The following is a 23,684-nucleotide window of genomic DNA, read 5'->3' on the forward strand; positions in this document are numbered from 1 at the left end:
GAGGCCGGGACGGCCCCTGCGCTCGCCCCAACCCCGAGGGGCTGGCGCAGGGTGAGCAGCTCTCCGTAGGAACTGAGCTGCAGGGCAGAGCCCTCGGAGCACATGCTGGGAAGGTGCTGGGCACCAGGTTTGCTTTTGCTCCGTCTCCTCGCTTGGTGCTGTAGGGCTTCCTACCCGCTGTGTGCTGGGAACAGCCCCAGCCCCGAGCAAGGCGGGCTGCCCCCGTGCCCCCTTCCCTGCAAGCCAGACCCTCTCCTCCGCCGCCACCAGCGAGCACCAGCAGAAGTGCGAGGAGCCTAAAGCAAACCTGGGGGAGGGCGCGGGGTGGGCGCGGGCAGGCCCAGTACTTACCGCAGGCACCGCGGCCGGGCTGCACCGGGGCCGTGCTCAGCTGAGCGCAGGCGTGAGCGGGCGGGCGGTGGTGTTACTGGGGCATTAGTCGTGTGAGGGGGGCGTGGGGTGTGTGGGCTGTGGGTGTGGGGTCAGTCGTCAGGTTAGCACCCGGGTGGTGGTTATGCGCACGGCGGTACCGTACCTCGCGGTGCCTCGCGGCCCTTCGCCGACGCGCACTTGGGGGTGGAGAGGGTGATGACCCTGGCTCTGTGACCGAGCCCTGAGAGCACAGGACGAAAGCAACCTCAGCGAAGGCGCCGGGCAGAGCTGGACCAACGCTCTCGCTGGGCGGACACGGATGGAAGGGACGGGGGCCGGGATGGAGCGACTGGAGCCACGCATGGGATGGAGATGGCGCGGAGCTGCCTCCGGGTCCTGCGGCCGGTCCCTCCCTCCCCTCCCTGCGGCTGCCCCATGCCAGAGCTCTGGGGAAGCAAGAGGGAAGCAGCTACTCTACCCCAGCTGCCCCGGCCCGGGGGCCTTCGCGAGGCCCCCACGAGGCAGCGTTCACTCGCACGTCCTCACCTCCACGGCTAATAGTACCGGGCCCATCGTCCTTCCCTCCCATCACCTGCTTCATGAGCGATCCCAGCTTAGGCTGCCTCTTGTCGGAGAAATCTGTAGCACCAACAAAACGTCAGCTCTGAGCCTCGCTGCGCTGCTCCCGCAGGGCCCTCCCGCCCTGCCTCCCCACGGCTGCTCCAGAGGGAGGGAAGGGGCCCGAGAAGGAACCAGCGGCAAGCAGGAGAGCCCGGGGCCGGGACCAGGGGCCAGCATGCAGGAGACACCTTCCAGCTGCAGCCTGGCACCTGCGGCAGCAGCGTGAGCAGGGGCTGCACCCCACAGCACCAGCGAGTGCCACCGCCCTGCCCCAGCCCTGCTCTGGGTGTTTTACACTGGGGACATCCCCCAGCACCGTGCCTGCTCCCTCGCCGCCCCCCAGCCCCTCTGACCATGCTGCTCCTGCAGCAGCTTTGGGCAGGTCCTGCACCAGGGAACGAGCCCTGGGGGAGCTGGGCTCTCCTACACCCCTTTGGCCCCCGGTCACCTCCGCAGCAATGACGGGGTGGGATGGCAGGGACAGACGATGAATGGCAATGGAATGGCAGCAATGGAGAGCTCTGCTCGGGCAGCACGAGGCAGACTTACCGCAGCGTCCCGTGACAGACCCCGCGCTGCCCCCGCTGCGCTTGGTGCCGAGGTCTCAGCTGATGGGGTCCGTCCCCTCCCACCCACCCCTGGCTCTCAGCAAGCTCCTGGATCCAGTTGGGAGCTCCCAGTGCTTGGAGGTGCGGGGGCACTGCCTTGCCCAAACCCGTCCCCACCACCACCAGTCCTGGAGACCCGGTGGGAACTGGGAGCTCTGGGAAGTGCGCCGGGAAGGCTCTGCTGCCTTCGTGGACGTGGCAGACCAGGGAGAGCTGCTCACCTGGCTGTCCAGGCTCTGGGACACGCAGCAGGACCCACGAGCAGGGCCCCGTGCACCAGGTAAGGTGCGAGCCTCCTGCCTCCCCTGCGCCCTGCGCAGCGCCACGACCCAGCTGCTCTCACCTGCGCTGCTCATGTGTGCCGAGGTGAAGCCACTGAGCGTGTTGCGCCCACTGGCGTCAGCATAGTGAGGCATGGAGTTGATCACGGCCTGCAGATACTTTTCCTGCTCCAAACTGGTGGAGTCTGTCTGCGAGGGGCCTGGGAGAGAGCCGAGAGCATCAGCACTGCCCCGGGGCACGGGATGGGGCCGCAGCCCGCTCCAGCACGGCGCTGCCCAGGGGTGAGGGGGACAGGCACCTGTGGTGGGGGCGTTTTGGGACTTGAAGAGGCCCACGACGCCCTTGCCGTGCAGCCCTCCCGAGCGCAGCAGCACGGCCTTGGTGCGGGAGTTGCGCCAGCACACCACGGGGAAGCGGTTCTGGCGGTAGCAGCGGGAGATGCGCTGGATGGTGTTGTCCTGGATGCTCTGCGGCACGATGAGCAGCCCGGGGTAGCTGCGGGGGAGAGCGGAGGCTCTGCAGGGCGCGGCGAGGGGCAGCACCAGCCCACCCGCAGCTCCCACGGGTGACCGGAGACCCTCGCTGCGCCCCCACGGCCTCTCCCCAGGGGCTGCCCCCGTGCTGCTCGGGCTCACCTCCGACAAATGGCGTACATGCGGTTCACCGTGGAGATGCGGAAGGGCTCGTTCTTGGAGCGCGTGAGGCTGCTGCTGAGCGTGCCCAGCCCCAGCCGCTGGTAGTCGCGGCAGCAGGCTCGCTCCACCAGGTGGTTGATGGTCTTCTCCGAAGGTTTGATGGTGGTGGTGGGGGTCAAAGTGCTTCTGTCCATCTCCTCGGACACTGCGGAGACAAAGGGGGGCCCGGCTCAGCCTGCGGCACGCAGGAGGTGTCCCGCCTGCAGCTGGGGGCATCGTCCAGCCTAGCAGAGACAGCACAGGATGGGAGCTGCACGCCACTGCCCTCCCCTGCAATGGAAGAGCTCTGACCCTTCCCAAGGGCTCTGAAGCAAGAGCCTTTGCTCGTTAGGTTAACAGAATTCAAAGCATCCTCGTGAACAGAAGGGAAGCTCTGCAGTCAGCCACTACTGCTCCCCCTGAACCCCAGCTCCCACAGCCATGCCTCCTCCAACAGCCCTCCTGGGGGAAGGCTGGGATCCTCAGTACTGAGAACTCCTCCTGGTCCTTTGCTCCTCAGCCCAAACGAGTTCATCTCACATCTAATCCAAGCTTTCTTGCTGCACATTTTCTCCTGACAGGCTGAGGCCACAGCCCAAGTAACTCCCTCGCCCCCCCACGGCTCACTGGGTGTTTTCAGTTCCTAAGGCAGCAATATCTCAGCTTGCTGCCCCCTACAAGGGAATGAGAGCTGGCAGGCTGCTGGGGACAGCCAGAGGTGACCAGGGGCAGGGCTGTGCGCAGGGAAGCTCCTGTGCCTGCTCCCTGCACGGTGACAGCCGGGAGCTGACCGAGGGGCTCCTGCTGCAGCCTCCCCCTGCTCCCACCACCTCCCTCCCCACGCAGGGTGCCCCCAACCTGAGATCTCGTCCTCGTTGTCCTCTGCGAAGTGCTGGCTGCTCCGCTGCTCCCAGGCGGGCGGCGTGTATTTCTTCCGTGTCACGTACTGGCGGCCGATTGTTTTCTTGGCGTTTTTCACCAGGTTTTTGGAGAGCGTCCTGGAACAAGAGAAGAGGCCGGGGCCAGCTGACACCCACTCCAGCACGAGCACGGCCACCAGGGCAGGCCCCGAAGGCTGGAGCAGCACCCACATCACCCCCAGAGCGAAGCAGAGATGGAGCACCCTGAACACCAGAGCACCCTGAACACCAAAGCACCTCGACCACCCCAACCACCAGAGCACCCCGACCACTGGCACACCCCGACCACTGGAGCACCCCGATCACCCCAACCACCACCGACAGGCACGGTCACAGTCACGGCCACCAGAGGATGGATGCCACCTGCAGCACCCAGCACGGGGCGAGCGCTCGGCACCGAGCCCTGAGCCCAGGCTGCAGAGGCTGGGGGCAGCCAGGCTGAGCAGCCCCCAGCGCCCCATCCTCCCGGGAGCACCACCAGCATGGAGACAGACATGTCCCGGGCTCTGAAGCCACCACCTCCACATCTGAGCCCTCAAACCCGTTGATCTGTCGTGTCCCTAGACGATCGTGGATCCCAGAATGGTTTGGGTTGGAAGGGACCCCAGAGCCCATCTCGTTCCAAGCCCTGCTCCAGCCCTGGCTGCCCCCAGCCCCATCCAGCACTGCTAGGGATGGGCACCCCCAGCTCCTCGGGGCAGCCTGTGCCCACTGCCCCCACCATGAAAAAATCCTCATTCCTCCAAGGTGGGCTCCTTCTGACCCCCAGGGCAAGGTGATGGCTGCTGGAGGCTGCGTGGGGACGCTGCCAGCCCAGCCCAGCCCAGCCACGGGGCAGAGGGGAGCTGCTGAAGGCGAGCCCAGCGCTGTGTAAGGGACAGGGACAGCAGCTGGGCTCAGCCCCACACCCGCCCGTGGGGGGACTTCTCTGCCTGCCCAGGGCAGAATAGGAAGATGCAGGAGGGAAATCTTCAAAAACCTGCAGGTGGTTAGGCTGCGTGGTCACAGCAGGCTCCTTAGGACACAGCTCCAGAAAAAGCCTATGCTTGAAGGCACGAATGGTCTGCATGTGTGCAGGACCTCACACATCATCATCATCATCATCATCATCATCTCAGGGAGCCCACGGGCTCAAAGAGGATCAAGTAAGGAAGCTGCAGGAATCAGGCAGGGATCGGCCACGTCCAGCCCAGAACAGCCAAGCTGGCGCACGGATCTCTGGTAATTCACCGGGTCAGGACTGGGGCCCAAGTGAGAGCAGGGGGCTCGTTTTGCTTTGCAAAGCAGACCAAGAGGGAATCCAACCGCTCCCTACAGTTATTAGAAGAAAAGCCTCAGGACTGGGCAACAGCACTGGGAACCAGTGGTCAGGTACAGAGGCTAGAAGCAGGAGTGCTTCCTAACCAAAGGAACACTGCAGGCAGTGTGGGGCACAGCCGGCAGCAGACGTGGGGTGGTGATGAAGCAGACCTCGCAAGATCTGGGACCGTGCCCAGCAGAGCTGTGCCCAGCAGCTCTGGTGGTCCCCAGAGGTTAGTAGGAAGATGCAGAGCTCCCTCAGCACGTCCTGGGGATCCCCCAGTGCCATGGAGCACTAGGACGGCCGCCCGTGAACTGAGGCTGCGGTAGGAGCGCACCCCAAACCTTCAGCCTGGAAAAGGGCGTCCCCGAAGTGCCAAGCCCCCAGCCCAGGCAGCATGCAGAGGAGGTGAGAAGAAGCCCTGGGAGCAGTGAAGGCTGCAGCCTGAGCCGAGGCCACCTCGCAAGCTCCCGCACAGGGTGAAGGCATCTTACGTGGTTGAATGGCCAAGGTGCCCGAGGGACATGACCCCCACTGTCAGGCCCTGGAACATACCGGTCACCTGCTGGGAGCTGAGTCACAAACACGGGAGAGCAGCTTAGACTCCAGGGCACACCAAGCACGACCAGCAGCAACCAGACCCACAGCTACAGCGGCCACCGAGCGCAGGAGCAGGGTCTGGCCTCGGGCCAGCACCAAGCACAGAGCTCTTCCACGGCCCCGCAGCGCTGCCCGTCCCCCGGGAAGGCAGAGACCACGCTCTCGTGCCCAGTGGAGCTTCTCCCACGAGATGCTTCCTCGGGATTTGTGCTGCTTCAGCCTGGGCGGCCGTGCAGGGAACAGCACTGAAGCCGTCAGCGCGCTTCCCGGGCTTGGCTGGTCCTCTGCTTGGAAAAGGACCCCAAAAAAAAGGGACCATTCCCCTCCTTGCAAAAACCCAAAGGGAACAGGGATCCTGTGCCAGGGAGCTCTGAGCAAGGCATGCCCAGGGACCCTGAGATCCAGCTCTGGACCCTGTGCCTGCTTTTCCCCTGCCTGGCAGCTCTGCTGATGGGCTGGAGGAGGGAGAGAAGAGCCCCAGCACCGCCTGCGAGGGCCTGGAGCATCCCACGACCGCTCCCCCTGCTCCGGGGCCGCTGCAGGTACCTGAGCGAGGGGTTCTTCTCCTTGGCCTTGGGCTGCATGGCTTGCTTGGGCGACTGGCCCACGGTGAAGGCGAAGGTGCCGTGGACGTGCTGGGGGTAGCGCAGTTTGTGCAGGTGCTTCCTGAAGACCTCGGCACTCTCCAAAGCCACCTCATCATCGAAGGCAATCTTCAGCAACTGCGAGGACAAGCAGAAGGCAGGCTCAGGGGGGTCACCGTGTGCTTGGCACCGTGGGGCGAGGGAGAGCAGCAGAGCTCCTCCGGCCCTTCCCCCAGCCCAGGTCCTGCTCAGCAGTGACCATCAAGGGCACGGGCCAGGCAGGGGGCTCCCCGTCTGCCCCCTGTGCCAGTTATTTGGTGCCATACACGGCCCTTTTGGGGCTGCTCTGCACGTGAGCACTGTCCCCGGGATGTCCCCAGAGAGCAGGGACAGGCAGCAAGGGGCAGGCAGCGCTCTGCATGGTGCTCTCCTCCCCGAGCTGCTCTGCCTCCATGAGTCTCTCGGAGACACACAATGCTCAGTGGTGACTCTCCTCCTAACATCTCTCCCTGCTGGATTTCTCCTCTTCTAGGACCCACTACAAGGTTTGCAGGATCACCTCTGAGGGCATGAGCACGGCACGTGCCTTCCCAGGGCTCCAGCAGCTACTGAAGCAGTTGGAGAGGAGCCTCCAGCCACAAACAGCGACCAGCCCCGCATCGGGACCACAGCCCCGTCCCTCCTCTGCAAGGGGCCCTCAGGCTCTGTCCCCAGGTGCACTCACCCCCTTCAGAGGCCGTCTTTGGCCCCTGCAGGCAAAACTACCAAAAACCAGGTGAGAACGGGCAGCGAGTGCCTCGTCCCAGGGGATGAAGCCAGCACTGGCCAGGTCCCTGCTGGGTCCCACCGCCAAGGCTCCCCTCAGCTGCACCGATGCAGCTCCAAGGAGCAGCCCCCCGCAGCCTCACCTGGAATGTGCAGGAGCGTAGCTGCAGGCCCTCCGTGAGGAACTGATCCTGCTGGCTGTGGATGTTGATCTTCTTCTCTTTGGTCAGCGAGGCGATGGGGAAGGAACGGATCACCACCTGCTCCCCCACTGGGCACAACAGGGATCATGTCAGCCACCGCCCGGCCAGCTCCCACCAGTCCCACAGCATCAGGAGGCCAGCAACAGGGCAGAGGTGCTACAGCAGGGCCACGGGGCTTTGGAGGTGGGCACGAGCAGTGTAACCTCTCCAGAGGGCGCACAGCAAGAGCAGGCACCCTCCTGTGCTCTGGGAGCACCCACCGAACCGCTGCAGCCCCTGCTTGGGATCGCCCCTGGCCGCCTGCCCCCAGCACCAACACCCCCAGCCGGGGGACGGGGCGCACGGGCGGCCTTACCCAGCGGGTCCGTGGGGGTGCCTTTGAAGATGATGCGGTAGGTGGTGAGGAAGATGGCTCCCTCGGCAGGCAGCAGGGGTGGGCCACCGACGCTGCCCCCCGCGGCCTCTTCCCGCTCGTCGGGCATGAGGCAGACACGGAAGCCCTCCATCACGCACTCCTCGCCCACCAGCAGGTTGGGGCGCAGCAGCTTTGGCTACGGGGGTGTAAAAGAGGAGGTTTAGGGCCACGCGGACGTGGAAGGGGACTCGATAGCCCCGCGCAGCACCAGAACCTTCCCCACACCCTGCAGGGGGCCAGGCCGATACCTTCTGGATGGGAGGAAGCCTCTTGCTCTCCCTGTGCACGGCATCCAGCGTCTCGATGTGCATCTGCACAATGTCTGCGGACAAGCACGAAGTTAGGGACCACGAGCAACTCGTTAGCTCACACACTCCCCAGTGACCTGCCCCTAGCACTGAGTGCTCCTCTTTCGCCCTTCTTGCTGCTTCTTTCAGAATCCCCTGCTGAGCAGACCCCAGCTGCTCAGGAAGGGTCCTGCAGTGGGATCACGCGGCCGCCCGCCCCCCGGCAGAGCTCATTACCAGGGATCATGACGTGCAGCCCCTTGAGGTGCTCGTTGGTGACGCCGCTCTCCGTGCAGACTTTGTCCACGAAGCGGTTGATGAATCGCACCACGTAGTTGGCCACATCGGAGCTCTCGGCGTCCTCGAAGCCACTCTCTGTGTCATAGCTCTCAGCCACGCTGCCAGCGATGCTGCCGTACACAAGCAGAGAAGATTTAGCTTGGAGCACGTCTCCCCACTGCCACAACCACAGCAGGAGGCCCCTGCCCACGCCAGGCAGAGTCCTAAGGAGTCTTCATCCCTCTTCATATGAACCCAGGGGTTCCACCCTTGACATGAAACAGCCCTGGGCAGTGCAACCTGCACCAATCCTGCCTCGCAGCCCAGGTATGGTGCCAAGGTGTGCTCTTGGCACCGTGCCCCGTGTACCTGTTGGTGACCAGGCTGTTGCTGACACTCTCCACGTCCCCCAGCCCGGAGCTGCGCAGCAGGCGGTTCTTGCTGGTGTCAAGAGGCAGCAGCAGGTAGCTCATGCGGTTGGCGTAGTGGATGGCCTGGCTGAACACGGTGCTCTCCTCCTTCTGGATCAGCTCCTGCTGTTTCTCTCGGCTCATGGTGGGCCAGAGTCTCAGCTGCTCTGACGCTATCTCGAGGGCAGACTTGGCTTCCTGCGGCTCCTCCGTGCTCTCCTGAAGGAGGAGAAGGACGTGTCAGAGGTCTGCATGGACAGGAGACCTGCCAGCCTTCACCACGCTGCCCCCAGAGCAGCCTCCAGCAGCAGGCTGCAGTCCCTCGTCCATCCCTATCAGCCTGTGGACCTAGGGGGGCTGCTTCCGTGCAGCTGCTCTGCAGGAAGCCTGACACCACCACCTCACCTCCTCCGTGTGGTTCTCCTCGTTGCTGTCCAGGTACAGGGCTCGGATGTGGTTCTGCACATCGCAGTAGAACATCGCCTCCCAGAACTGGATGTTGGTCCACACCACGTGCTCCTGCACACAGCTGTAGGCAAACTGCGTGATGCCCGGGCCCAGTTTCTGAGGAAGCAGAAGACAGAAGCTGCATGCAGACACGGCCTTCGTGCCAGCCTCTCCTCCCCAGCTAACCCCTTCTCTCGCCTGTGCCCTTGAGCAGGCAGGAGGGCCGCTTGGATCAGAGCTCCTCCAAGCATTCCTTCAAACTCTTCTCAGATTTGCTCAGCACTGACCCAGGGCCCAACAGAGATGGGTTTTGGAAGGCAGAATCGATCAGGTGTTGGGACAGGCTGCCCAGGGAAGTCTCCAACCCCAGAGGTATTTAAGAGATTTGTGGACGTGGCACTAAGGGACACGGTATAGCGATGGCACTCAGTGTGCCACATCGATGGTTGGACTCGATGATCCTGAAGGTTTTTTCCAGCCTAGATGGTTCTGTGACCTCAGCCCAGCCTGACTACAGCAGGCATCAGGGCACTGCGGGTACTCACTCGGCAGAAAGCAGTGACCAGCGGCAAGAGAGCAGCTGCGATCCCGTGCTCGTCCATGGCCGTGCAGTCCTGGGGGAGGGAACAGAGCTCAGGGGAGGATTCAGAGACACCCTGAGGTACCCGAGCCCTGCACGACGCTGCCTCCCCCAGCAGGACACGCTCTCCTTCCTGAGGGCTGTGCTCCCCCAGCCCCTCTCCTACCTGCAGGCAGCAGTTCATCATGCGGACTACGAAGTCGAACTGCTGGTGGTCCAGCACGGCCCGGTTCTGCTGCACGTGCAGGTTCAGCTCCTGGGTCAGGCAGTGCCGGGCTGCTCGGCCCTTCATGGCTCGCAGCACGGCAGGGAAGAGCTGCGGGAGGAGAGCAGAAAGATGGGGCCCGGCTCAGCTCTGGGGGACGGTGAGGTCAAGGGCAGCCCCCAAGGAGAGGTGCAGGAGGGGCTTCAGGTTCTGGCTGTGCGGGCGGACACCACGTTGTCTGCATGCAGCTGATGTGATGTGGGTGCAAAGCACAGCTCGGGGGGCTCCCTGCTCAGCAAGGCTGGGGGTAGGACCCCAGCCCGGCCACCTCCGTGGGACAGACCCTGAGGGGCACTGGGAGACCCTGGTGCGTTGGAGGGATCAGCCAACGGCCCAGGGACAGAGCAGGGAGGAACAGGGCTGCGAGAACAAGTGCCCACAGGGCAACTGAGCTGCCTGGCAGAGCTCTGGACAGAGGCACGGAGCGGCCTCCCCAGCCCACCACGGAGGAAAAGCAGCAACCTCAGTGCCCTCCCCTCAACCAGCAGCTCCTGGCGAGCCCCCCTCACCTTTTTGGCTTCTAACATCTTGTTCTCAAAGACGTAGGAGATGCAGTTCCTGACCACCTCCAGGCGCCGGGCGCTGTTGGCCAGGGCGTTGCCGTTTCGCTCCAGGATGGCAGCTGGGGAGAGAGCGGGCTGTCAGCTCGGGCAGGGCAGGGCAGGGCCGTCACCCCAGGGTGGGGGGCGAGGGGTGTCCCCAGGGCTCTGCTGGAGGAATCCTGCAGGGTCTGCAGCTGCTCCCTCATGCTGGCTCCAGCCCAGGGACCTCCAAGCTGGGGTCAGCTAACGGGGACAGCGCTGCCGCTCAGCCAGGAGGCAGAACTGCCCACATTTTGCTCGCACGGGACCCTTGGACACATCACAGTGCAGAAGTGAGGTGGCACCCCGAGAGTGGCACTGCCAGGGGGAGCTCCTCCCGAGCAGGGCTGCTCACTGCAGGGACAGGAGCTGTGCGCACACCTACCGATGGGGGGGCCCGACGGCACCATGCACTTCTTCTCCGCCTTCACAGCAGGAGGGGCTGTCTGCAGCTTGGCCGTGGCCTGGTCGATGATCCACTGCACCGTGCCCTCATCCAGGCGGGGAAAAGGCTTCTGGTGGAGGCGCAGGTGGCAGCCTTCTGTGGGCTTCTGCACCTTGTGCATGGTCACTGCGGGGTACGGGTTCTCCTGGCACAGCAAAGGCAGGTTCTTTTCAGGCATGGGGAAGTCGTGTCCCCTCCCGGAGCAGGAGGCTCAGAAAGGCATTTCTGCAACCCCTGCTCCTCTCCTCCTCTCCCAGAAGGTGCTGTACAGCCCCCCGGACCTGCAGTCCTGAGTCCTTAGTTACAGTGCCATCGTGCTCTGCTCTCAGGAGCTGCAAGGACAGCACTCTGGCCCTGAACTCAGCAGCGAGCAGAAAGCCATTCAGGAGGGCTGAAACGCCCAAGGGGCTCTCAGGGCTCTGCTCTGCTCTCGGAAGATCTCAGCAGGTCTGTCCTGTGCCATACAACACCTGCATCAGCTGGCCAGCTGCTCCAGAGCAAAGGAAGTGCCTGATGGCCAGGCCACCCCAAAAGAAGGGCTCCTGCTCCCAGGACAGACACCTTCGGGTGTCCTGCCACATGTAACAGTGCAGGGCAGGATGGAACAGCACTGCCAGCACCAGCTCACAGTAACACACGTGGAGGGGGGGCAGGCTGACCGGGGCTATGACCCAGGTTCCCATCAGTTCCCCTCCAGTGCTCAGGACTCACATTTTTGTAAAGTTTCTCTGCCAGCTCCTTGATGTGCCGCAGGATTTTCTGCTTGTTCCCCTCTTCTGCACGCATGCGCTTCACTTCATAAGCAACGAGCTGGAAGGAGGAGAGGCGGGTGAGAGGAGCAGCAGCCCGCTGGGCAGGATCCCACCGCCCTCCCTGTGCCCCAGCTCCGTCCCCAGAAGCTGCCAGGCCGGGCTCAGCACCACAGCCAAGCGTCGAGGCAGATCCCCAGCCCGTGCCGTGGGATGGAGCACGTCCCCCCCGTTCCCACCCGTTCCCAGTGCGGGCGGCACGGTGCGGGGTGCCAGCAGGGACCCGGGGAGCTGCTCACCTCATCAAACAGGTCGATGGCACGGTACGGGGCGCCCCTCTCGGTCACGAAGCCCGCGAACGCCATGCCCTCCAGCACCTTGGTGAGGAAGTCGTCCTCCGTCAGCCCGCGCTGCCCCAGGAAGGCTGCCTGCAACAGGGAAACGTGGAGCCGTCAGCAGCACGTGGGGCTCCCTGCTCCCCCAGCACCCTCACCCACCCGGTGAGCTGCTGGGAGCAGGGCTGCAGGGTGCTACAAGCAGTCAGCGTGGCTATTTGGGCAAGAATGGGATGTTTCTGAGATGCTGCTGTGGCCAGAGCAGCCGAATGAGCAGGGTTCAGGCTATTTTGTACCGCACGCAGCTGCTGCACGTGATAATTTTATGAAGTGAATGTTCATTATGCTTCCTAAGCCCTATGGCTGTTTTACCAAGGTAAAGGTAAAAAGTAAAGTTTTTCTTGGGTTTACTGCGTGCTTATAGTTTTATGGAACACATGAATCTTTGTCAGCAATAAACATTTACTGAGCATTAAAAAAATCATTCAAAACCTGTAAGAACATGCTGGCCACGCTGAGCCGCAGCGCCCGAGTCCCTCTGCTCTCTGTCTGTTGTCTTCCCCTGGGCTTGGTCTCCCCACAGACCCCCAAACACCTCGAATATTTTCCTTTTCTCCCTGCCCTGCGCTTGCCAACAGCCCCAGGGCACCTGGACCAGCCGGCCCTGCCTGCCTCCTCTCCCCAGGCTCTGCTTCCTTTGCCCAGACTTTAAGATTTTCCCTGAACTTCCTGGGTTTCAGAAAACCCACAGCTCCAGGCTGTGACGTGAGGGATGCCCTCTGTAAGCCTCTGCACGACACCAGGCACAGGAACGTCAGCTGTGGTGCACCTGACATCGTGTGGGCACCAACAGGGAAATGGTATCAGACCCGTGGGACCTCGGGACTCCCAAGGACAAACACGGGATGCAGGTGGAGCTGGCAGGGGTGCAGGGCAGGCACCTGCTGGCAACGCAGCTCTTTATTGCTAGATGCAGCTGCATTTGTGCAAACCTTCCCACAGATTCACTCCCCAGCCTTAATTCAACCCATTTGGTGAGGAGTTTATCCACAGACCTACAACGCAGCCTGAAAAAATAACTCTGCTGTGCGGGCACAAGGCCCTGGGGCAGGAGGAGCAGAGTGCCTGCAGCACCACGTCCCCTGCCCGTCCCCTGCCCGTCCCCTGCCCGTCCCCTGCCCACCCCTGCTGGCTGAGCCCCCAGGTTTCCTGCCCTCCCACCACCCCGCGTGCTCCTGCCCTGGCCGTACCTTGTGGAAGCGGATGACGGGCTCGGGATGGATGCGGATGATGTGCAGGCACCAGCGATAGCCCTGCAGCAGCTGTGCAAACAAGCGAAGGAAGACGGCCCGGATCTCCTTGTCCTGCGAACAGGGACGCAGCGCGGTCAGAGGGGCGAGGAGCAGCCAGCAAGCGGGGCAGAAGTTTCCACCCAAGACCCGAGCCACGTGTCAGGCTCGGCCTCTGCTGAGCGGGGCAGGAAACCCAAAGGTTCAAGGGAAAAGGGAGAGGCAGACGGATCCCCTGTGCTCTGCCCTTCACAGTGTCCCTGACACCGCACACGGAGGAAGGAGCTCGCAGCCCCGGGACCCCAGGTGCCACTCCCGGCAGGGCAGTGCTGCACAGCAAGTGCTGAGCCCCCTTGGGCAGTGCTGCTGGCTCCAGGTTGAAGCATGTCCCGGGGCTGGGGGCAGCGTGCTGAGCCCCCACCCGCAGAGGCAGTGGTGCTGAGCACGGGGCAGCCTGCTCTGTGCCAGCCTGCTCTGTGCCCACACAGCACGGTGCCTGCAGGGGCTCTCTGCTCCTGCACCTCCCCTCTTCCCACTGCACTCACCTGCATTTTGAGAGAAGAGGCAGACACGGTGGAAGGGGGGAAGGCGAGATCTGCCACCTCCAGCTCCGGGTCCAAGACCTGCAGAGACAGGGCACAAAGCATGCTTGAGCCCGTGGGGATTGGATCCATCCTCCCAGCCGGGCACGGAGCAGCAGCGCTCCCTGGGAGCCCGGCAGGACCCACGGACGAGGTGTGAGGGGCTCGAAACCTGCAGCCACCAGCCATCAGACCCCCCCCCCGCTGTGCCACGGGCTCCCCGTGGCTGGATGGATGCAGCAGCCCAGGGACAGCTCGGCGGCCGCCTCTCCAGCCCCACGTCCTTGTCACAGCCAGGGAAACGCGTGCCACGGGGGGGCTCACGCATGTAGCAGAGCTCGGCCCCTCTCCCCCCGGCCCCAGGCCAAGGCTCCCAGCCTTTGTTTGCCTGCGCTGTCCTGGGCACGCACTCGCACGGCCGGCAGGCTCTGGGAACGCGCTAGCAGCCAGAAAAGCAGCTTCAGGGCTGCAGCTGCTTCCTGCCCCAGGGCTGGGAGCCAGCCACCTGATTCCCAGAAACCTTTGGCAGAGGAGCCCCCTGCAGCCCTGCCACGCAGCAGAGGCCATCGGGAGCAGGAGAGGTCCCGTGCGGCGTGGCCAGGGGCGCCCCGAGGCAGGAGCCCTGCCCTCAGCTCCGCTCTGCCCGCTGCCCCCGCGCTCCCCCAGGCCTGGAGGTGCTGAGACGCCGTGGCACTTACCATGGAGAGGGCTTCCCGGGTCTGCTGGAGCAGCGGCTCGGGGAGCAGGGAGATGTGCACGCACTCGGGGACGTTCACTGTTCCACCATCCAGGTCTGCGATAACAACGTCCAGCTGCAAGGGGGGGGACAGGCATGAGAGGGGGCCATGGGGAGCTAACGGGGAAGGAGCCCGGCCGAGGGGAGGCCCTCGGGAACCCCAGCTCGTCTCCTCTCCGTCTTCTGCAAGCCCAGAGCACTCTGGCCTTCAGCAGCAATGTTCCCCTACCCACTGTCACTGCACCCAGATATTTGCACTACAATGGCTGGAACAATCCCAGCACTGCCCGCACCCCGCTGCACAGAGCCCACGGCAACGGCACCCAGGAAACAGGGGGCAGGCTGGGTCTGAGGGAGCAGGGGAGGAAAGCTGGCAGAAGAGGGATGAAGAGGGACGCAGCCCTGCTCGGGAGGCTGGGTCACCGATCCTGGCTTTGTGGGATCAGACTCCTCAGCTGGCTGAGAGGTCTCATGGAGAACACAGACACCGACGCCAGCCCCAGCGCGTCCACCGCCCCGCTTAGCCCAAACGGCACTTCCCAGCTCGTTCGGGAGGCTGCACAAAAGCTTGTTTCAGTTTGGATCGGGCTCATTATGCTTTGATTTAATTCAGTTTCTGCACTGAAGGCTGTCAGGCTGAAGTGCCAACACAGCCTCTTGGACCAGAGCTGCCAGCTGAGTTCCAAACTCCAGCCCTCAGTTAACCCAGGCACTGCTGGCTGGCTGGAGACATAAGCCCTGTCCAGGAAGCCCCAGGTAGCCCCAAACAGCCCCAGGCAGCCCCAGGTAGCCCCAGGCAGCCCCAGGTAGCCCCAAACAGCCCCAGGTAGCCCCAGGTAGCCCCAAACAGCCCCAGGTAGCCCCAAGCAGCCCCCCTGGCTCGTGCCCGAGCTGCCTGGCCAGGACAGCACGCCGGGTGCAAGCTGGGTGCTCAGCCTGCTGAGCCAGGCGCCTTTTGGGGACGTTTTCTCTCTCTGGGACCCCTGGCACACAGCCCCACTGCTTCCCCTGGACCAGTCCCTGCTCCCAGCCCCCCCAGGACAGGGCATGGGGGTCCTCACCAGCTCCTGGGTCTCCGACTGGAAGATGGAGTGGACTCCGATGATGAAAGGTGTCGGCGTGCTCAGCACCTCCAGGAGCTGCGCGGGCAGGATGGGCACGTACGTGAAACTGCAAGCAGAAAAAGCAGGAAAGCTGTGAAATCGCTGCAGGTGGTGCAGCCCCGCTCGGTGCCCAGCCCGACCCCCCCACGCAGCCCCCCCGGCAGAGCAGAGCCCACCAGCCTGGCTCTGCTGCCAGGAGCACACCAGCATGTCCCCGAGCAGGGTTTGTGAGCTAGGACATGAGGAGGCAGCACAGCGACCTGCCCCCATCCTCTCTCTGTTCCCCGGCAGCCGATGGTCCCCCCCCTGCAGGACGGAGCTGTGGGGTGCCGTGTTCCCAGCAAAGCAGATTTTTGTCTGCCACTGTCAGCCCCCGAGGCAACACACGTCTCACAGCTCTGCGAGGTTCCTGAGTGCTTGTGGACACAGACCAGGATCGTTCCCTGGCCCTGGAGTCACAGCCCAAGTCTGACTGGGGGAAAGGTTCCCAGCACCACGACTGCAATCCAGCAGAAAGCTTTCCTTGGACTGCAGACAGCCCCTCTGCAGCCTGGGAACACGGCAGGCCAGGGTGGAAACAGCTCGACAGGAGCTGGCAGCCACAAGAGCTGGGATGTGGGGATGTGCAGCTAGCGGGCGGGCTGGGGGCTGCGTCCCCACAGCCCCAGGAGGGCGAGCAGGGTGCCGGCTGTCCCACAGGACACTGGAAACAGCTCTGTGTGCGTGTGCCCCGTCCTGGGGGCTGGATCTGCCCCGAGGGTCTTAGGAAGCCTCCCAGCACCCAGCCCTGCCCAGTGGGACGCTGGGGCTGGGACTGGGGCCGGGCTGCCCATAGAAGTGGTGCCCAGAGGCTCAGGGCTCCGCACAGGGGGAGCTACGAGACAGGGGAAGGGAGGAAGGGACGGCCTCTGGGGCACTGCACCCTGCCAGCCCCTCCGAGCACACCCCGGGCTCGCTGCCTGCCCCCAGGGCTAGCAGCCCGATTCCCCTGCCCCAGGACAGGCAGGAGGCAGGGCTGGGAAGCTCACAGCCCTTCGCTGCTGGGGGCACCCGGGGAGTTTCACTGCTGCACACACCAGAGGCTCCAGGAGGGGAGCTGTGAGCACAGCCAAGAACAAATCCCTCCCGTTGCCCACGCTGCGTTCACCTGCCCCACGCTGGCAGTGCCCCAGAGGCAGTGATCCACCAGCCAGGGCACGGAGCGAGGGGGTGGCAAATGCCTGGCTGGTTGTGGTGCCCCGGCTGCCCCCAGCTCTGCGGAGGGCTTGGGGAGCAGGGCGCTTCCCTCACCTGTACTTGAGGGGGAACATGAGGGCCAGGAGAGCCCGGCAGGCGTCGGTGAGCCTCTGGTAGCTGCTGGAGAGAAACAGGATCTTGTGTTCAGTAAGCGCCGCGCAGAAGAGATAGAGCACGTTGGTGATCCCTGGGGAGGAAAGGGAGAGAAGAGCACTCAGGAACGAGGGCTGTGCCCCTGCACGGCCCCTTACAGCCCACCCGGCCCGATCCCACTCCCAGCTCCCAGCTCCATGCCGTGCACAGCGGAGGGGCTGACGTCCTGCAGGGAGCCACTGCGGGGTCACCCCCCTTGGGGATGGTGCTCGGGGGCTCTGCCGAGGCTGCCACGACCCCTCTGTTGGTGGCACAAGGACAGGGCAGCACGGCTCTGCGCCCTTGGCATGCCCGTGGTGAGGCCTGGCCACAGCCCTGCTCCCAGCTGGGGAAGAGCCACGGCCCTTCCCCACCGAGGGGAAGGCAGAGCTGGGCTTGCTCGGATGGGGCTGCAGCTGGAGCACAGCCCCGAGCCCCCACCCCGGGCTGTGGATCTGGTGGGAGCTGCAGCCCAGCGCTCTGCTGGCCTTGGCACTGGAGCCGGTGGGAAGGAGGCGTGGGGAGAAGTCTCACCGAGCTGACGGAAGAGCAGGGCCACGCTGCAGCTGCTGACGGGAAGCGAGTCATTGATGGGCGTCTGGATCACCTGCCGGTCCCCCGCGCCCAGCGAGATCGTCCTCTGCAAGACAAAGCAGATGTGTCCGGGGCTTGCACCGAGCGAGGGGACAGCGCCGGCAGCAGCCCGAAGCCCTGCACCAGGACCGAGCCCTCGGCAGCACTTGCAGGAGCGGGGCAGAGCCGTGCTGCAGCTCACGAGGGCTCTCCGGGAGCTCCGTGCCCGAGGAGCAGCTCGCCTGCGCCGTGCCCCCCGGTGCCACCAGGCAGGGGCTGCAGCACCAGCTCTGCACCAGCTCTGCGCAGCCCCAGGCGAGGCCACATCCAGGCAGAGCTGGCCCCGTTTGGTCCTGGGGCAGGGGCTGGGGTGGGCACGCTGGGTGCAGCCCCACGTCTTCTCCCCTGGGGCAATTTTTCCCTGGGCACTGGGAGGCCCCCCAGGTCCTCAGCCTCTCCCCAGAGAGCCGAGGGCAGCCCCGGGTCGCTTTGCTCCTCTCCTTACTCCCCTCCAGGGACACGCTGCTCTGCAGCAGGAGGTTTCGCCACGCGACCCACCTCCCCGCTCAGCTCACGCCACCGCAGCAGCCCAGCAGCCTGCCCCGAACGCCGGGCTGGCCACAAAAAGCACCCCTGACCTGCTCTGCCAGCACAGCAGGCCAGGTTTTCACAACCCCCGGGGGAGGCAGAGCACAGCAGCCCTGCTGCCCGGAGCACAGCCCCACGCACGGCCAGGGCTCCGTGCCCGCGCTGGGGACGGACCCGGCGCTGCAGGGTGCACGGCCCCCGAGCCCTCGCAGGGCAGGGAGAGGTGGCTGAGGAGCAGACAGACCCGATGAAGGAAGAGGTGTGCGTACCGCTGCTTCGTCGTCCGCGTCAGGCTGAGATAGGGACAGACAGAGATAGCACAGTCAGTTAGAAACACACGGACACAGCCAGGAGAGGGGAGGCACGCACACAGCCACGGAGCAGGGACCCTCAGAGGAGGAGAGGTGCACACAGACAAAGCGAAAGCAGTGAGACTACACGGAGAGCTCTGGGACACAGCTGGGAACGGGTGAAGCACAGGAAGGGAAGCGCCACCAACAAACTGTCCTCCCTGCAGCACGCTGCTCGTCCCCACGGCACAGATCCATCCTGCAAGGAGCGGGAGGTGACCAACAACTGTGCCAGAACGCACGGCTCACTGAGCCACAGCATCTCCAGAAACCTCCCGGGTGCGAGGCCTCTCCTCGCCCTGCCTGCTGCTGACAGGCTCCACCTGGGAGGAACCAGAAGGAGTCAGCCAGCCCTGGGCAGCTCCTGCAGGAGAGCTGCTGCCCGTTCCCATAGCCGGACGCAGCCCGGGATGCTTGGCACAGCCCCAGCCCCGCAGGTTTTGGCAGCAGATTGCTTCCTGCTCCATAGGAGCGGGGTGTGCCCGGCACGCAGCCCTGCAGAGCTCCCCCCCCCCCAGGACCTGCAGCCTCTGGGCTGTTGGGGCAGCACCAAACTGAGGCTGGGCCAAAAAGTCAGCCCAAGGGGCAGCGCTGCCCGGCAGAAAGCACCCACACCAGGAACCTGCACGGGAGCAAGAGCGGCCGTCCCCTAGGGTCCTAGGGTCACGGGTGGTGGCAGAACCTCAGCCTGCAGGCAGCGGGGACCTGCAGCACAGCCAGGGCCTTGCAAAAGCTCCTTCCCCTGGGCGCAGAATTGGACGCTGCCTTTTGCTGAGCAGCTGGAAGCGAAGGCACAGCAGGAACAAGTGCCACAGCCGTGGCGATCGTCCAAGGGTTAGCATGGCAAAACAGCTCCGGGGGGTTGCGCTGCTGTCTCCAAGTGCTTCCAGCCACAGGCTCCAGCTGGGCGCTCTCCACTTTTTCCCATCTCCTCGTCAATTAGCCCTTACACCCAGCTGCTGCTGGCGTGGGCCTGCAGCCCAGCTGGCCTTCCTGGAGCAGCAGGAGCAGCACAAGGGGAACGCACGGCTCAGGGGGGAAGGGGAGGCACTTTCTGATGGCCCGCTCTGGGCACAAGCAAGGCTGTTGCTCCTCCAGCCCTGTCCAACAATCACAGACACCGGCCACGCACGGGCACAAGCCAGTGGTTTGAGAAGAGAGCTCCGAGCCGTTCATCTAGCAACCAGGAGCCCTGCTTGGCCTGTCTCCCTCGAGCTGGCTCGTCCCCGCTCTCACAGCCGGCCTGTGACCAGCTCTGGAGCAGCTCTCCGTGCAATCAGACAGGCCTGAGTGGAGGAGCAAGACCTCCCTGGTGCAGGGGCAGCCGCAGACCGTGGCAGCTGTTTGCACAGACGGCTCTGCGACCACGCAGCTGGGGTGAGCCCATCCCGCTCTCCCTCCTGCAGGGAGCCACCACAAAGCTGCTTACTCACGGCAAGCGGAGCAGCGAGATGGCCTCAGCTGGTGCAGGAGCTGAGCTGCTCCAAATCACGGAGCTTTGCTGTTTGTACTCAGGAGCACTTGGGAAGGCACCGCGGGCACTACTCAACGCCGTGCCAGCAGCAGTGCCAGCTCGGCAGCAGCCAGCAGGCAGAGCCAGCTGCTGCCTGCAGGCCCAGCAGCCCTGCTCAGCTCAGCTCAGCTCAGCCCAGCTCAGCCCAGTGCCCAGGACGCAGCCGAGGGGCTGATCCCTGCCCTGTGCCTCCGCTCTGCGGGAGCCGCACGAGGCAGAAGCACGGGGAGGTGGGAGGGGGCGCGGGCAGGCAACCCACCTGAGCTCCCCCGGTGATGGGGATGGTACACGTCAGCAGGTTCCCGATGACATTCTCCAGGGACACGCTCAGTCCGTCCACGTAGATGGTGTAGATCAGGCCCAGGCTGTTCTGCAGAGGGAAGCAGAGCGCGGCTCAGCACCGGCGCAGGGCGCAGCGCGAGGGCCTCCAGCCCGGGCACCGCTCCCTGAGCCTCCCAGTGCTTGTCCCACACAGGAGCACATCCCAGGACAGCCAAGCCCTGGGTGCAGGGCTCGAGGTCTCCCCTCAAGCTTCCTGAAGTGAGTCCTCGTTGGCAGGGTCGGGACATTCAGCCCGTGCCCAGCCTGCTTCCAGAGGGAGCTGGGGCTCAGGAGCTCCACAGGCAGAGGGGGAGCTCTCCAGCACTCCTGGTCCCTGTGGAGTTTAACCAAGTCTCATAAAGACCCCAAACAGGGGACAGGGAGGAGTCCCCTTGGTCACCGAGGGCTTGTTGGGGCCAGGCTCTGCTCTTCTCGCTGCACACACCAAGGAGGCAGCGTTGGCTCCTGCACAGGGGCGCAGGCACAGGGCCGTGTTCAACACGTCCTCTGCTGGGACACGAAGAGCCACAGTAATACAAGATATAAAACCAGGAATTCGAGGAATTTGTCTTCAAGGCACTCTGTTTTTTCTCCTCAAACCATCTCTCCGTGTTGGTAGGAAGAGAGGACACCGGCACTGGGCCTTTAGGAGAGAGGTCAGCAAGGGGCAGAGTGAGAAGCGAGTTCCTGTTCCTGCCTGCCCATGGACACACGGACACGGACACACAGACACACGGACACATGGACACACGGACACACGGACACATGGATACATGGACACACGGACACACGGACACACGGACACATGGACACACGGACACACGGACACATGGACACACGGACACATGGACACACGGACACACGGACACATGGACACATGGACACACGGACACACGGACACATGGACACACGGACACATGGACACATGGACACACGGACACACGGACACATGGACACATGGACACATGGACACACGGACACACGGACACATGGACACACGGACACACAGACACACGAACACAGGCAGCCCTGCTGGCCACACAGCAGAGGGAGCAGGGACCACGACCCCAGCCCAGCATCACGCTGACCGAGGGGGAACAGGACGAGGTCTGGGGCTGTGCAGAGACCCCTTCAGAGACCAGAAGGGGCCGGGACAATGAGCCGTGTGCTGGGGAAGCACCAGGCTGCACTTCAGAGTCATGAAATTCATCCGCTCAACCGAGGGGCAAACCGTGAGGTTTTACCTGTCCCCCTCCTGCTGGGAGGAGCAGGGAGCAGCAAGGATTGCAGCGAACGCCGCTGAAAACAAAACTGCAACAGCGACCCAGCTCCACGGCTCCTCACAGATCCCAGTGACATTTCTGATCTTCTTGTTGTAGCTTCAGGGGGACACCCCAGGGCCCCAAAGCACAGGAGCTCAGTGCTGCCATGGCTCTCTGCTGCCCCGTGGTCACTGGGGTGGGTAACGCACACGCACGCAGCGCTGACACCAAGCAGCTGGGAGAGCAATGCCAACACTGCTCAGCCTCCCTGCGAGGGCAGCGGGGCAGAGCGGGCAGGTAGGCAGACATCGAGCTGGGAGCGGTGCCAGCCAGGCTCCAGGCGCTGCTGCAGGAAACGTCTGTGTTGGGCAATAAGCGAGCTGACCCACTTTCCTCCAAAAACATCCCCAGCACAACCTGCTCCTGCCCCGTGCGGCAGGCGCGGCGGCCCGGCTGACCTCGCTCTGCCCTCCCAGACCCCAGCCACGAGCAGCTCCTGCGTTTTGGGGAGTCTCAGCTCCACGGGGGGCTGGACAAGGCACAGCTCATCCCCGACGTGAAGACGAACACAGGACACAACTGGTGAGGGGAATGGGTTTTGTGTCCCAGCTCCCGTCTGCTCTCACGCTCCCTCCTGTCCCGGTGTCACCGCTCTCACCAAAGGGTCTCTGTCTTTTCCTGCCACCCCTCAGCCAGCACAGCCTCACGTACACTCAGACACCTTCCCAGCACCATACACAGGTACAAGGTGCATGGTTTGCCTTGCTATGAGGGTGCCAGAGCGTGGCCAGGCTGCCCCGACACGCTGCAGTCACTGCACTGCTCAAACCCAGCCGGACACGGTCCTGGGTGACCGGCTCCAGCTGACCCCACTCCAGCAGGGGTTGGAGCAGAGGTCCCAGCAGGACGTCCCTGCCAGCCCCAGCTGCCCTGGGGTCCTGTGAAGCCCGAGGTCTGTTTGAAGCAGCTCCAGGCTGAAGAATGGAGTGATATTTTTCCCTGTCAGCTATTACCACCAGGAGGGCGCAGCAGCTGAGCACCCCGAAGGAACAGCCCGTGCCCATGGGGCAGGCCGAGAACAAGAGACGCAGGCACAGGGCAGCTACCCCGAAGTGATATCCTCACAGCAGGAGGGAAAAAAGGAAGAATAGAGCCCAGCCTGGTGGAAAATGCCACCCTCCACAAGCCCAGCACCTGGGCTAGCAGCAGACGCTGCCCACACGTGCAGGGCAGAGCTTTAGGAAGGTGCCAGGTCGCAGCCCGTGCCCTCCCAAACCATTTCCAGCCACATAATGCAACGAGTTTGAGGAAAACACAGATGGTCAAGATAAAGGCTGTGCAGGAACAGGCTGTGCTTCATGGTTTTTGCATTAACAGAAGTGGGTCAAGGCCACCAGCTGCCCAGCGTGGCCGGGTCCCTGGTTTGCTGCTCTGTGGCCAGGCGTTCGGGTTCAGCGCGCCGAGCGCGGCGGTGCCGTGCAGCACATGGCACTGGGGGGCTGCGTGGCCTCCTGCAGCTCCCGCAACCTCGAGGTCTTCTCTGAGGTTGCTCCTCCTCGTCTCCCCTCTCCCAGATCATTTCAGACTTACCCTGAAGACCTCGGCGTGGTCCAGCCGCGACACCAGCACCAGGCTTTTGGGAGCAAAGAGCTGCGCCGGTTGAACAGGAGATGAGGACGACTCTTCCTCCTCCTCGCCATTCCTGGGGTGGCTCTGAGGCTGCGGAGACACGCGGATCAGCCACGTCAGACACCTCTCCCTCTCCCAAATCCCAGGTTCTTCCAACAGGGGAAAACCAGGCACCCGCAGCACCAGGCACCCTCCCCGGCAGCCCGCGGTACCTGCGCGCTCTCCACGGCCTCCCAGAAGGTGAAGCAGGCGCAGTAGTGCCGCTCCGAGTTGATGTCGGTCAGCACGGCGACGAAGAAGGTGGGGGGGTTCCTCTCCGTGAAGAGCTGCCAGCCGCTGGGCTGGCAGAACTGCAAGAGAGAGCAGGGGAAGGGGGTGAGCACCGGGACCCGCTGCCACCCCGTGCCTGTCCCGGAGCTGGCACGGGGCTGGGGCTGAGCTGCGCATCGGGAGCGGTGCCTGCAGGATCCGTGCTGGGAGCTCCTCCAGATGGGGTGAGGCTGGGTGTGGGGTGAGGTCAGGGTATGGGGTGAGGCTGGGGCTGTGGGGTTCTGTTGGGGCTGTGGGGTGAGGCTGGGGTGCGGGCACAGCGCTCCGGGAGGGGGCACTGCTCCTGCGGGGCCGGGAGCGCCGACCCGGGGCTGCTCCG

At 64.2% G+C, this 23,684-nt stretch overlaps 1 protein-coding gene across 4 annotated transcripts in view; it reads right to left on the bottom strand.

The window, feature by feature from the left end:
* The window catches only part of SBF1 (SET binding factor 1), a 63,328-nt gene that overhangs the window by 5,771 nt on the left and 33,873 nt on the right, over window positions 1–23,684 (bottom strand). The window contains exons 3-30 of one of the 4 annotated variants that reach the window (XM_084301081.1): window positions 23,248–23,385; window positions 22,997–23,125; window positions 20,083–20,193; window positions 17,334–17,439; window positions 16,722–16,854; window positions 15,390–15,498; window positions 14,291–14,404; window positions 13,557–13,634; window positions 12,973–13,086; window positions 11,687–11,815; window positions 11,350–11,448; window positions 10,579–10,783; window positions 10,122–10,234; window positions 9,514–9,663; window positions 9,313–9,381; window positions 8,726–8,884; window positions 8,280–8,539; window positions 7,869–8,041; window positions 7,593–7,666; window positions 7,285–7,480; window positions 6,870–6,997; window positions 5,924–6,099; window positions 3,416–3,555; window positions 2,519–2,723; window positions 2,182–2,378; window positions 1,945–2,082; window positions 919–1,011; window positions 536–613 (exon numbers count right to left, since the gene is read on the bottom strand). In XM_084301081.1, the coding sequence (XP_084157207.1) occupies window positions 536–613; window positions 919–1,011; window positions 1,945–2,082; window positions 2,182–2,378; window positions 2,519–2,723; window positions 3,416–3,555; window positions 5,924–6,099; window positions 6,870–6,997; window positions 7,285–7,480; window positions 7,593–7,666; window positions 7,869–8,041; window positions 8,280–8,539; window positions 8,726–8,884; window positions 9,313–9,381; window positions 9,514–9,663; window positions 10,122–10,234; window positions 10,579–10,783; window positions 11,350–11,448; window positions 11,687–11,815; window positions 12,973–13,086; window positions 13,557–13,634; window positions 14,291–14,404; window positions 15,390–15,498; window positions 16,722–16,854; window positions 17,334–17,439; window positions 20,083–20,193; window positions 22,997–23,125; window positions 23,248–23,385 (3,814 nt within the window). The remainder of the gene's footprint in view (window positions 1–535; window positions 614–918; window positions 1,012–1,944; window positions 2,083–2,181; window positions 2,379–2,518; window positions 2,724–3,415; window positions 3,556–5,923; window positions 6,100–6,869; window positions 6,998–7,284; window positions 7,481–7,592; window positions 7,667–7,868; window positions 8,042–8,279; window positions 8,540–8,725; window positions 8,885–9,312; window positions 9,382–9,513; window positions 9,664–10,121; window positions 10,235–10,578; window positions 10,784–11,349; window positions 11,449–11,686; window positions 11,816–12,972; window positions 13,087–13,556; window positions 13,635–14,290; window positions 14,405–15,389; window positions 15,499–16,721; window positions 16,855–17,333; window positions 17,440–20,082; window positions 20,194–22,996; window positions 23,126–23,247; window positions 23,386–23,684) is intronic. The other 3 variants (XM_084301083.1, XM_084301082.1, XM_084301084.1) reach the window with 3 other exon arrangements.

The sequence above is a fragment of the Netta rufina genome, assembly GCF_964035555.1.
Source record: "Netta rufina genome assembly, chromosome: 1".
Classification (NCBI taxonomy): Eukaryota; Metazoa; Chordata; class Aves; order Anseriformes; family Anatidae; genus Netta; species Netta rufina.